At 44.6% G+C, this 13,651-nt stretch overlaps 1 protein-coding gene and 1 long non-coding RNA gene across 2 annotated transcripts in view; one reads left to right on the top strand and one right to left on the bottom strand.

Moving 5' to 3' along the window:
* Positions 1-8,629: 8,629 nt before the first annotated feature.
* LOC119948724 lies at positions 8,630-12,239 on the top strand. The gene is made up of 2 exons (XR_005457042.1): positions 8,630-9,181; positions 9,691-12,239. It is a non-coding gene; the product is annotated as an uncharacterized LOC119948724 (long non-coding RNA).
* ANKH (ANKH inorganic pyrophosphate transport regulator) overlaps positions 11,222-13,651 on the bottom strand; it is a 109,732-nt gene continuing 107,302 nt past the window's right edge. The window contains exon 13 of the mRNA XM_038770198.1: positions 11,222-12,453. Within this exon, the coding sequence (XP_038626126.1) occupies positions 12,340-12,453 (114 nt within the window). The 3' untranslated portion in view covers positions 11,222-12,339. The remainder of the gene's footprint in view (positions 12,454-13,651) is intronic.

Here is a 13,651-nt window from a genome sequence, read left to right as displayed (position 1 = left end):
GGCATGTGCTTCTCTGGGACCCTAGTGCCCCCTTCTCAAATTGGATTAAGGGTTTCAGCGCAGGAACTGTCTGTCTGCCCTGCTGTTTTGTGTCATGGTTAGTGTCCAAGACAGAATTCATGTGAAAAATATTTCATACCATACTCCTCTCCAAATCCAAGGTGGAATCGCGTCCATTGTCCATATCTATTTAGCTGTAAACCCAAGTGCTTAGTACAGTGCTTTGCACACAGTCAGCGCTCAATAAATATGATTGAATGAATTAACCCAAACTCCTGCAAACTTCACCTGTCACTTCATCATCCTGTAAGCACGCAATAATGACCTTTGATTGAGTCACTGTCCAGGGTAAGTGGAAGAATATATTGCAGGAACCTCAATTATCAGGTGTGAGGTGATTCAGGGAAGTATTGCCAATCGGGAAAGATTTCCAATAATAGATTTTTATGCCAAAATGTGTATTTCTAGATTGTCCATATTTTTCATTTCATTTCTCACTAATAGTCGGGGGAGTTCATATTTCGAGGAAGCGTTTTGAATGGTTCAATGATAATCAGTTTTGAAAAAACTGGATGTCAATCAAAGAGGACTCAGGAGGATTACAGTGAACTTTAAAGTGTTGATGCTGTTCTGGACGAGGAGCAGGTGATAGGAACAACAAACCCACAGAGTACAGAATTCCAGCCCTAATGGGAATCAGGGATTCCAGTTTTGGTTATCAACTACAAAATTTGCCTAAAAAGATGTTATATTAGGGTGCACCCTGCCTGCAATTTAGGGCAAAATTGCACTTAAGCCTGAAAGCCACATGGCTTCTCTGTAGCCTCCGTTGAGAAGCCAGCAGTACAAAAGCAACGCTTCCAGATTCTTTGTTTTTCTTCCTACCGTATGTATTTCTTCTGTACAAGCAGTGACTGTTTACTGATCCACAGAAAACAGATTCCAGAGTTTGGGTGAAAGAGAGGACAGGACTCTTCAAAGGTGAGTAAAGCCTCATTACCATAGGCGTTCCTCTCTGGTTCCAGAAAGACTTCATGGGTTGAAGTCATCTTTTCATCTTCTTTCTCATGGTTGACATGAATGAAACACTGGGATTTTTTCAGCTCACTATGTTCTCTGCCAAGAAGAAAAACCGTTGAGGAAATATGATGGGCTGCAAAAGACCAACGCGTGTGAGAGCCAGGGTTCTTTAGAGGGGGATCTTGGGACTCTCCAGCGGGCAAACGTTGGAGCAGTGAGATTATGTAGAGTCATGCGTCATGGAGAAGTAAAGGGTGCAGGGCACCAACTCTGTTTCACGATCCTAATCCTGGCTTCTCAAAGACTCAGGCACGATAGCTGTTGAACAGGAATGAAATTCATCCCAGAGAGAACTGACATTGATTAGCATGTGGTGATGTGAAAATTATGGTTGAGTGAAAATGTTTTAAAGGCTCACAACTGACCTATCTTGATTTTAACCTGTGCCTCTGTAGGGACCATCATTAGATACTCAGATTATTAGACCGAGTCAGCATTTATGTATTCAGCCAAGGTGAAGAAGATGTTTCCTTTGTCTCCTTTGAGATGTTTTTATCTTGGTCTGTGAACTCATTTTAGTGTGACAGGTGCAACCTCAGATAGGTCAGTTCAGAGACTCATTTTACTGTGTCCCTGGACCGCGTCTGGCTTCCATGTTCTGCTTACTTCCTCTAAGGGCTTTGTGGTCTCCCACGGGGGAAAGGTGCTATTTTGCGATCTTAAAATCCAGTAGCTAGAATTTTTATGGAAGTTTTCAATGAAATCCTTCATTCTGTTTTTATTGAAACCCTAAGGCCATCTCAAACGAAAACTGTGTATTCAGGCATTTCACAAAACTCAGCATTGTCTTTTCTGGTGTAAGAATTGTTTTTCACAATTAAGACAATTACTGAATTTGCACGTCTCTTGCCTGTTCTGATTTGAAATCCTGGAAACATTTTGAGAAACACGAACCACAGGGAAATATTAAGTATACCTGTAAATAAAAGCCAAACCTTTCTTTGAGAATCTGTCCCTGGCTGTTTGGTTTTGTTTCAGTAGTGAAACCTGGAAAGGAAATGTCTTGTGCGTGGATGTGGCTAAAATTTACTGCTGTTCACTCTCTTCCGTTCCTCTCTACACCCCACGTGGTAAACTAAAGAGCACAGGCCTGATGAGAAGTTATAGCACACTCAGAGAACCTGGAACAAAGAGTGCATTGAGGAAGCTGGAAGTAATTCCAGTTTTTAGTTTCCATTTCAGTGGAAGTTATAGCCTCCTGTGTAGAAACTGAGGGGAAAAACAATGATCGAGCTCAAGTAATTTGGTGGTTTTGATCTCTCTGGCCAAAAGAATGCTGTTGCAGTTCTGTAGAAAGCTGGGTGTTCAGTGGAAAGTGGAAAAGGGCAGTGTGATATTGGTCCATTAGAGAGTGGGAGTTATAAGAATTGGATGAAAATTCATCCAATCAAAAAATTCATCATCAAAAACTCCTCAACAGGGAGGAGTGGATTTTAGAAAACCAATAGGAAAATGGGGAGTTTAACCATGTGGTGACCCTTCTCCTCTTTTCCTTCTTCCCAGGCAGGGTTGAGTCCACATGGGAAGTTGGGTGGCACTGTATTTGTGGGCCCCAGCTCAGCCTGTCTCCTGTTTCTTCCCTGCATCGTCTGACATTTCTCCCAATAGCGCATTCAGTGAACAGTATTGTGACGAGCTCCTATTGTCATTCTTCTCATGGCAACTACTGCTCAAACCAATGGGTGTTTGCTTGCAAGAGGCCATAGGTGTGGGGTCTGGGTTTATGTGGAATCAACTAAAGGCAATTTATGGCTCTTGATACGTGAACACTAAATGTGAGGATTGGAAGGCACTAATACAATATAGCATAAAACCTTTTTTTCCCCCCCGTAAAATGTGTGAATTCACCTGATAATTTCGTCTCCCCCTCAACACATACAGCCCAGCTAACTGCCATCTCGGTGTTGTCAGCAGAGCAGTTAAGTCGCTCTGGGGTGTAGGGTAAAGGGGCCATTCTGCAGAAAGGTGCTTTCTCACTGATGATGCAGATGAAGATGAAAGATGTCCCTCACTCAGTAGAACTGCTCCAGCTATGTGGTCCTTTTTACAAGACTGTTTCGTGATCAGGGCCACGAGGTAGTCTTAGTAAGCCCAATTTTCAAGTCAACCTTGGCCATGGATGGGAGGGTGGGAGGGGAGAGAGAGAGAGTGAGAGAGAGAGATCAATCAATTGTTTAAACAACTGCAATCCGAAAATAGGTTGGTTTCAGCCTCCTTTCCTACCAGTGTTTTCAGCAAGACTACTAACCAGTAAAATGAATTGACCTTCCCCCTCTTTTCTGTGCTGTGTGGGGGAGATGAAGTCAAAAGCTCTTTTGGCTTCTCCAGTGGCCTATTTGTAAATGGGAGTGGCCATATCTGTCCATTTTGAAGACCTTCATTGGCAATGGCCTAGCAAAAGCCCAGGATTAATACCGGCTCTAGGTTTTGCATAGTTTACCCAGAGATTTTTTTTTTTTTTTTTTTTTAACCTGAAGAGCTGTGAGGTTGATTGGGTTAACAGTGGCCGGGTGGATGCTATAAGGAAGCTCGTGCTGGGTCTATGTGGTATCTGTGCCCCCTTCCTCCACTGCCTTGGACCGACTGCCAGCTCAGCTGGTGATGTGAAGCTGACCTTCGAGAGCTGCAAAGCACATGCCTTTCCGGGGAATGCAGCAGAGCTGGACGGGGAGACGTTTCTACCCATCTCGGTAAGTCCCCGTGATCTCATCATATCAGATAGGCAAGTGGCTAAGCTGCATCTGTCCGGCATGGACGGAATTAGCCGTTAACCTCTTTCAGCTTCGTGTCCTTCTTTCGCCAGAGCCAGGCCATCCCCACCCCAGCCCTAGAAGGGTTGCTGGAAGCACAGACCCTCCAGCTACAGGCCTGTCTCTTAGCAGTGAGCTTCGGAGGTAGATGTCTGAATTGTAAGTTGACTTTCATGGGGGCTTGAAAGCAGTGGCAGCTGCTCACTTTAATTCACCTCTTTTGGGAAAATTGCATCAGTGGCTTCAGATAAACCATAGGTTGATGACCACTGGGGTGGGAGATTGGGCCGGTTTCTGCCCCAGTTGTCCCTGGGCTTGAACAGAGCTGTTTTATCACGTACCTGGCCCTGGCATTAGGATTAGCTGCCTCTGTATGGTATAATAATAATAGTGATAGCATTTATTAAGCGCTTACTACGTGCAAAGCACTGTTCTCATTTATGTAGTTTAACAGTTCTGGCGTTGTACCACTTGAAGATTCATTCATACCTTCAGTCGTACTTATTAAGCGCTTGCTGTGTGGAGAGCACTGTACTAAACGCTTGGGGAAAGTACAATCCAACAATAAGCAGTGACATTCCCTGCGCACAATGCGCTCACAGTCTAGAGGGGGGCTCTTCTTCCTGGGGCCCCTGCTGAGCACCATCTGGCAGGGCCTGGAGGTGGAAATTCAAGCTTTTTGAGAAGCTGTTGTCCTCTAAGGTTTCAGCATCTCCATGAGCAAGAAGCATGTGAGAGGGCATGACAGAGTCAGGGGTAGGCCTAACTTGCCTGGTCTTGTTATCTGGGGCTCTTTGCCAGTGTAGGTGGCTCACTGGTCTGCAGCCATTACTTAGAAAACAAATCTGCTGCTTGTTGGGGTGGGTAGGAGTGATGGTGGAGTGAGTGATTTTGTGTGTGTGTGTGTGTGTACGCGCGCGTGTGCCGCACTCTCTAGCAGCTGTTGGCCCTACAGGGTGATTGCCCAGGAAGCAAGCAGATTTGACAGCAGAAAGCCTAGTTTCATTTGTGCTCAAAAAATGCTTAACCTGCTAAAATGCTGCAAAGTCACTTCCTGAATTTAAACCACTGTTTTTTTGCCACAGTTCCAGCGTGGCTCAGTGGGAAGAGCACGGGCTTGGGAGTCAGAAGTCATGGGTTCGAATCCTGGCTTCGCCACTTGTCAGCTGTGTGACCTTGGGCAAGCCACTTATCTGTGCCTCAGTTACCTCATCTGTAAAACTGGGATTGACTGTGAGCCCCACATGGGACAACCTCATCACCTTGTATCTCCCAGTGCTTAGAACAGTGCTTTGCACATAGTAAGCGCTTAATACCATCATTATTATTATCATTGTTTTCTGATATCCTGTGTTTTGTTCCTCTCCCTCCTCTCAAAACAGTGAGCCAAAGAGGATCCCGAGCTGAAGAAAACTTCCATGCCCTTCTTACCTGAGACAGGTCAGAGCCATCATCTCTTCATAGAGCAGTAGTAAAATGGGTCAGTACTGCATTTGGGGGCATCTTTGGTCTGTGTGGTAAGTACCCGGAGATGTAACTGGCCAGATAAGTGGTGGAGAGATTGACCCCCTAAGGAATTACTGAACAGGAACAGCCCCCTTCATCCAAGAAACTTCATCTATGTCTTTAATCATGCCCCCATCTCCTCCACCATCAGTGTCTTTTAACCTCTTTTCAGTGGAAAGAAACGCTGATTAGTGGTCACCCTCAGGGTGACGAGTGGGTGAAGCCACTTTTCTCACTTAATGCCTGTAACCCGGAAGTAAACTCCACATAAACTGCCTAGCGGGTGTCTCTTTCACAACGCAGTGGGTTCTCTGGGAAGCTGACGGGATTGAAGGTGAGAAGGAGGAGCAGTTTGGCTGTGAGGGAGGGGCTGCAGTGTACACTGAGGTTTGGAGTTTATATTTTCTCAGGAAGGCAGAAAAAAGACACAGGTACCTGCAATCCTGAGAATTTGTTCACACCTCTCTCTCGACCAGTGCTGAACACTGTGGGTATTCTTGCTCACATTTTCTGTGTGATTATTATTATTATATTTCAACAGGGCCTTCTCTGTTCAGGAGTGCCAGTTGCCTTTGTTGTAAGCTACTCTCTGGATGCATTTGAGCTCCAGAGAACCGGCAGTAACTGTGAGAAGCGATTACAGGGTGCCCCGGCGCTCCCCAACCCCCTGCAATAGGGAAAATAAGTGAAGAGGCAGGCACTAAGAGGTGGCCACACTGGCTTTGGAGGAGTAGGGGTGCTCCCTTAAACACAAGGTAGTGAGGTGTCAATAATAGCCTCATTTCAGCCATAACGTGTTCTCAGTGTTCATTTGGGGTAGCATGAGATTGGTGAAAGTTCTTCCAACAATATATTGTTGCTGGGTCACTGTGACTACTACAAAGTGAGCTAAACACCCCCCGACCCGTCCCGGCCCAGGCTCTATAAGAATGGATTTGGGGGTTGAAAAGGCCCAGTAAACTGTTCTGGAAATCTGGGCAATTTCTTTTAGGGTGGGGGGTGGGGTCGGCGCAAGAACATGAATGCTTTCCCCTGTCTCAGGGTCTGGTTCAGGACTGATCCAGGCTCTGATAAGAGGGAGAGGAGACTGTATACTAGGTCCTTAGAGACCCACCAAGGCCTTTGGATTTGTGTGAATAATAATAATAATGATGGCATTTACTAAGTGCTTACAACGTGCCAAGCACTGTTCTAAGCGTTGGGGAGGTTACAAGGTAATCAGGTTGAACCACGGGGGGCTCACAGTCTTAATCCCCATTTTCCAGATGAGGTAACTGAGGCACAGAGAAGTTAAGTGTCTCGCCCAAAGTCACACAGCTGACAACTGGCGGAGTCAGGATTTGAACCCATGACCTGTGACTCCAAAGCCTGCTTCTCTTAACGGTATTCAGAGGTGGTTCCTAGGAGCTCAGTAAACCTCTACCCCCTTCCCCCCAGTGATTAAGTTTAGAAACAAGTCAGGGGACCTCCAGAGCGGATTCCCCAGAGGTACCCACCACCCCAGTTGGAAAACCGTGGAGTCGTGGGAATTGGTTCTGCTGCTTTTACCTCCTTCCCTGTCCCTTAGGGGAGGAAACAAAATGGTAAGTGGAACTACGTTCAGTTGGTTATCAGGCTCACTTCACTGTGACGTTAGGAAAGTGAAATAGGCAGCATGGCTCAGTGGAAAAAGCGTGAGCTTTGGAGTCAGAGGTCATGGGTTCAAATCCCTGCTCTGCCAACTGTCAGCTGTGTGACTTTGGGCAAGCCATTTAACTTCTCTGTGCCTAAATTACCTCATCTGTAAAATGGGGATTAAGACTGTGAGCCCCCCGTGGGACAGCCTGATCACCTTGTAACCTCCCCAGCGCTAGAAGGGTGCTTTGCACATAGTAAGCGCTTAATAAATGCTGTCATTAAATAGAGGAAGGGGGTTGGAACAACAGAATCAAGGAAGGCATCTCCTCGTATGCAAACTGTTTGAGCTTTACTTAAAGGAAAATCAGAGTATGAAAGCATCTGACAATATCTGATGAGCACAAATCCCAAAAAGAGGAAAGCATAAATTTTCTTAACAATGCCAAAACTTACATCTCTGTTAAATACATAAACAGCACTCATTTTAATGCAATATATGCTTTATACTGACCTCGGCAGTCATTTCATAAACAAAGGCTGCACAAACATTTTTAATGAGAATGGTTTCACCTGTTTAAATTAAAGCCAACCTTTTTGAAGTGAAACAAGTTTATAAACAAATGGTCAGCTACATGTACAGAACAGACTCCTGATGTATCTGTTACATGATAAAAGAAAAAAAAAATCAAGCAGCGCTTTGCTAATGCAGTACGTGAGCTATGACGAATGAGGTAATTCTTTTTTTAAAAAAAAAAGAAAAACAAAAAATACCTCTAGGATCCCTCGACCCCATTCTGAGTCTGCTGGGACACAGCCCTCTCGTATTGGGTGCTCACTCTTTGGATATTACCTTTGAAAAAATAGTTAAGGGCGTCTAACTCAGAAAAATGCCACTTTCTATCTCAACTCTCATTTTTAGAGGCTGATGCTGCGGCCTGCTCCTACGGTTCTCTGCCCTCCTCCCCAGACGGAGCTCCTGAAAAACGGTGTCGAAGGGACTAGAACATCCAGGAAACATCCAGGAAAACGCTTAGGAAGCCAGTGAGCCATGGGCAGGAAGACCCCTCCGGCAGGGGAAGCATGAAGCCGAGTGGTCGCCATTTCGACCAGTGGTACGGAGCATGGTGTTCCGGGATGGATCAAGGGACACTCTAACCTTGCCTTCAGAAACAGGTTCGACTCGTTCTGTCTTTCATTAAAATAAGTGATGGGAATGTCTGGGTCCACACACTCGGAGTTCCCCCGGGAGAATTGCCTCTGTCTCTCCAAACAAGACTCCCAGGCACCATTTCCTTTGCACGCATCCAGCGGTCCTTGGCCATCCAGGGGTAGACCTGCTGAACTGTTCCCCGGGTCCCCAGTTGGGGAGATGTCCTCTGACCCTTTGCTTCAGCACACTCTCTCTCATCCCACCAAGTTTGCCGTGAGGCTTTGGGTGAACTGATTACACCTGGGTTCTCAGTTTTTCTTTTAAGTTCAAAGGGAGATTACCTTCTTCGTTCTTGTGCGCTTTAATTTGAACAAACATTGCAGCAAGCTGCTGGCAAATCTCAGCATAGCAAAGTGCACTTTGAATTTTAGCTACATAAAAGTTGCTCAGTACAGTAAAAAGTGCTGCCCGAGTCCACGTGTAGTTGGAGCCGTCTGTGAAAATGCACATTGAAGTTTGAAAAGGAGGCAGAAAGTCTTTCATTTGAAAAAAATCTCATAAGAGAAAATGGCTGCAGGTCCCCCGAAAGAAGCATTCTTTTAAAAATGTATCCCTGTTCTTTGTGCAGTCCTTGAAGGAAACGATAGCAAAACAGTCCTAAATTCATCTCTATTGCAAGAGGCTCATCTTTGTTTAAAAGGTAAGATCATTCTCCTCGTGATCTATATCCCCCCATTTGATCAGACACCAAACGACCCACAGTTTTCATTCCCGCTACTCCAAGTAGAGAGTGAATTCTGTTCCCACCTATAGTAAACTCAAAAATAAGTGTTATGTCAGCCAGCTTGAAAAAGAAAAATCCAAAGATGTGCAGGACATTTGAAAAATTTCTCTGTTCAGCTTGTTGCATCAACTCATGCCTCCCACATTTTTGCAGCAAGGAACAGGAACGGAGGCAAAAGAATCACACAGAACAATTGCCTCGCCATGTTTACCAGACTGTGCCTCCAGCAGAACAGTCGTCGGTGTACAAGCTACAAGGAGAAATGGCAGAGCAATTGCTCTATGTAAAAAGCAGGTATCATTTTATCTGGATTTAAGAAGTTAGCTTGAAAGTGCAGTGCAGGTATTTCAATACCTACGCAACTCTGGGGCTTTAAAAGAGTACCTTCTCCCTCTTCCCAAGGGCCCCGATGCTGTCAAAACTTTGGTTCTCCACAAACACCGAAACCCTTTTGGGACACAACCTTCTGCCTGGGACGGTTGTGGTGTTGTCGAGAGACCAGCTCACCCTCCACCCAACCAAAATAGACGAACACAGTCTGCCCCGGACATCCACCTATTAGGTTGAAAGGTTTTTAAATACAATAAAAATATTTCTAAAAGTCAACATTTTTTAACTTTACAATCATATAAATATATCTTCCATTTTTCAACACATTTCCACCCATCCTGTTCCCAGACAAGAGTGAAACTAAGGGGGGAAAAAACCCATCCAGAGAAGCGCTAGTCAGATTTCTTTTTTATAACTATTTCTAGGTATTCGGTAAACATGAAAGCAACTTTTCTATTTTTCTGACTTAACAGGAAGAACGGAGAACTACATAACGCCTGAAGGAGAGAAGTGACGGGGATCAAAAAGCAAAAACCACCAGTGAGGTAAGCCCCATTAATGCTATAGTTGATAATCCCATGTTTTAGAAAGCTCACGGGGCAGTCACAGCTTTTACCTTTGTGCTTTGCTGTTGCCTGCTGGGGACTAGAAGAGTGGGCCTGAGGGGTGTTTCCAGCAGAATTCCTGTTCTACCACAGCTTTGCCCTGCACCATCATTTCACATCTTGAACGCTGGCATTAGAGTTGAGCCTCTGAGACCCTCCCCGAGGGCTGCTGACCCAGACAGAGGGTAGTTTGGCAACGTAGGGGCACCAGCTAGATGTGGCTCAGAAACAGCAAGGCCAGTGGAGTCTGCAGCAGGAGGCTGGGGGCAGGAGCCTGGGACCAACGGCAGGCCCATGTCACTTACGTAGCAAGGCCATTCTGGCTTTCTCTGCCCATTTTCTCCTTGACACTAAAGAAAGAGGTTTCCAAGTTCCCAAAGCAGCAGCAGTGAGCCAGCCAGCTGTCATTTCAGCACAGGGGGATGTGGATTAGCACTCAAGTAGAGCCTGCTGAAGGTCTCACCTGGGGAAAAAAAGATGCAGACTGCCCCAAGCTGGAGAAGAGTTGCTGTCTAGGAAGTTACAGAAGGACTGTTGGTCCTGGTTTAACAAAGCAGTAGTGTCATATAACACACCCACCTCTTTCCTGTCTTAAAACAGAAGATAGAATGTATTAAGAGTTTTACTTTCCCGTGGTTCACAAAGTATTCCAATGTTGGTATTTGCTGTAATTTGATGTTTTTGATTATTTTAGCTCTGCCGCCGCCCCCCACCCCCGCAACACACACTCATGTGACTATTAGGAATACTGCTGCTTTCATTTTCTAATCTTATGTGGTGGGGGGAAAAAAATCATTAGAACATTTCCCCCCCTCATTCCATCTCTACTATTGTCAGGAAGCCATACATTGGAAATTTCCCAGCAGCAGTGGAGAAAGAAAATATGATGAACTTAGTCTTCTAGTGTGTTTAAGGGTATGTTTAAGCATGTCTAGACACCATACAGGCATACTTATGCGTGATGATGAAAACAGGCATTGGAATGTCAACACCACCTCTGCACAAAGCCCACTTTGTCTGTGACCTTTTCTAAGAAGAAAGGTGGTAAGAAATGTCTGGTAACCTTGAAACCTAAACTGTGAGTTCACTTTTTCCTTCCCACTGTTTTCTTAGTAAAGGGAAAAACTGGTGGTTTGTAATAAACTCTCATTGCCATTGTACAATTGATCAAGTGATCAAACTGTCAGAGGAGAGTGTTCACTGACAGTACTTTTTTCTGTGGGTATGTTCTACACACAGGATATTGTATTAGAGATGCTTTATTGAAATTGCAAAAATAGGCAAAGTATTGTAGCCTAAAAATAAATTACCACACATACAGTATATATATATATATATTTAAAATAAAATTTTTCTTTGTTTTCAGTCAAGGATTTTGTGAACTAAACTTGTTTATAGTTTAATATAGAAAAAAAATCACTGCCCAAACTTAGAAAAATATATTTCAAATGCCTAATTTCAGGGAAGATTTAAAAGTGATTTGGATGTATTGTATAAAGTGTCTGGTTTTATAGTGTGATACTCTAGGGATGTACTGTAGCATTAGAAGAAAGGCAGAACTCTTTATACCGTAACTATACTTTAACAAGTAGTCATACACCGATCTGGAATGAGAACGCTGGATTAGAACTTTGGTAAAGTTTTAGTTCTTAAGAGACAGAATGTCAGACCACTCCAATCTGTTAGCTAGTGTCATTTTCAGATAAGAAGACATCGTTCTGCAGGAAACGGCATGCACAGTGAGGACTTTGAAAGCTGATAGTGTCATGTGATGACAACTCTAAAACAAGATCTACACTGGGCTGTTACACTGTCCTCAAATTTTACGAAGTAAAATGCAAAAATAATTGAATCATATGACATTGGTCGAGTTCACCAACCTCACTCCAAGGGAAATAAACTCCGTGTTTCAGTGCTGCCCATTGACAGTCCTCTTCCTCTGTTTGGACTGCTAAGATCTTTGCGTATTTTAAGAACATCCAGGTTATAACTCCATAAGTGAAGAAAAACAATTGACCACCAGGGTTATGTCTGTTCACACAGCTGTTATTTTGCGCAAGAAAAAGAAAGCTAGGTTTTATGCGGCTGCATTTTCGGTCTTTCAGCCCTAAGAAGGAAGGCCGAGAGGGTGACTTTGCAGAGTAAAGAACGGCAGCAGAGCCAATGGCACAGAGACAGACAGACAGGTGCAGATTGTCCAGGGGAAGGTGGCAGGCTTAAATAATGGAGACAGCCTCTCCTGGGCGGCAGCCATCGGTTGTGTTTTGTGGAGCAAGATGACAAATTCAATTTAAAAAAGAAAAAGAAGCAAAAGCAAAAGACCTTTCTTTAGGTCTCTCATCAATGTGAGCATACCCAGTATGCTAGAAAATTTATCTGAAACCTTTTCAATCAAGGCCTCTTCATTAAAAAAAAAAAACAAAAAAAAAAACAACCCCAAAAAAAAGATGAGAGAAGAAAAGATGCCAAAGTGTCATTCCGACTGTCCCTGGGGGAGAACGAGAACCTCCTGGATCACTATTCATTCTCTTCTCTCATTTCTCCGATGTCTGTGACTTCCTCTGTCGCTGGCATGTCAGTCATGGCTGAGTCCTCACCTTCGGTGGCTGACTCGTTCTCATTCTTCTTTTTCTGGGTTAAAAAGAGCAGGAATGAAACATGAGGCCATTCATGGACAGAGAGTAGCCTGTGCACATATTTGACCTTCCACGGAGAAAAATTCTCCAAATCAGGTTGCCCCATCACCATCATATAGTGCAGTAAAATTATCCCATGTGCATCATGCCTTTAGACTGTGAGCCCACTGTTGGGTAGGGACTGTCTCTATATGTTGCCAACTTGTACTTCCCAAGCGCATAGTACAGTGCTCTGCACACAGTAAGCGCTCAATAAATACGATTGATTGAGGTGAGGCAACCTAATCTCAATCCATCAGGGGTATTTACTGAGCACTTACTAGGTGCAGAGCACAGTAATAAGCACTAGGGAGAGTACAATACAACAGAGTTAGCAGACATGTTCCCTGCCCACAACAAGTTCCTTTGGCTTTCAGAGTTGAAGTACAGCACTCAACTCCACCTTTTCCCCTGCTTTTCTTAATTTGCCTCTCCTCCCTCCAGGATAATGCTGGGCAGTTTAAGACACAAATGCAGGCCAGGCTCTTTGTGGCCCTGAAAGGAGAACTCCGCCTGGCCTCACAGACAACTACCATCTAGACTCTAAGCTCATTGCGGGCAGGGACCATGCCTACCAATTCTGTTATATAATAATAATAATTGTGGAATTTGTTAAGTGCTGATTATGTGGCACTGTACTAACTGCTCAGGTAGACACAAGCAAATCAGGTTGGACATAGTCCCTGTCCCACATGGGGCTCACAGTCTCGAGCCCCATTTTACAGATGAGGTAACAGGCACAGAGAAGTTAAGTGACTTGCCCAAGGCCACACAGCAGACAAGTGGCAGAGCAGGGATTACAACGGTACTCTCCCAAGTGTTTAGTACAGTGCTGTGCACTCTATAATTCAGCAAGTACCATCGATTGACAGATAGCCTTTCGGCAATGGAACTACTGCCTGGGCTTTTGCCTGGAGTGATCTTTCAAAGTTTTCACCTGCAGTGATAGTGTTCCAACTCAATAATTGCATCCGTTTTTCCTGTTAAATGTAAGCTTGTCGAGGGCAGGGATTGCACCTACTGGCTGTACTCAATAAAACTCCGTTTTGAAAAGTATTGCTCCTCTGACTCAGTTCAGTGCTTTGCCCGTCTGTGGAACAGCATGAAAAGCTCCCCTCCTTCCAATCCAGCAGTGGGGCTGAAGATCCACTTTC

Source organism: Tachyglossus aculeatus, chromosome X3, assembly GCF_015852505.1.
Source record: "Tachyglossus aculeatus isolate mTacAcu1 chromosome X3, mTacAcu1.pri, whole genome shotgun sequence".
Taxonomy (NCBI): Eukaryota; Metazoa; Chordata; class Mammalia; order Monotremata; family Tachyglossidae; genus Tachyglossus; species Tachyglossus aculeatus.
The sequence above is the reverse complement of the archived record's forward strand: the minus strand, read 5'-3'. Positions and strand labels throughout refer to the sequence as shown.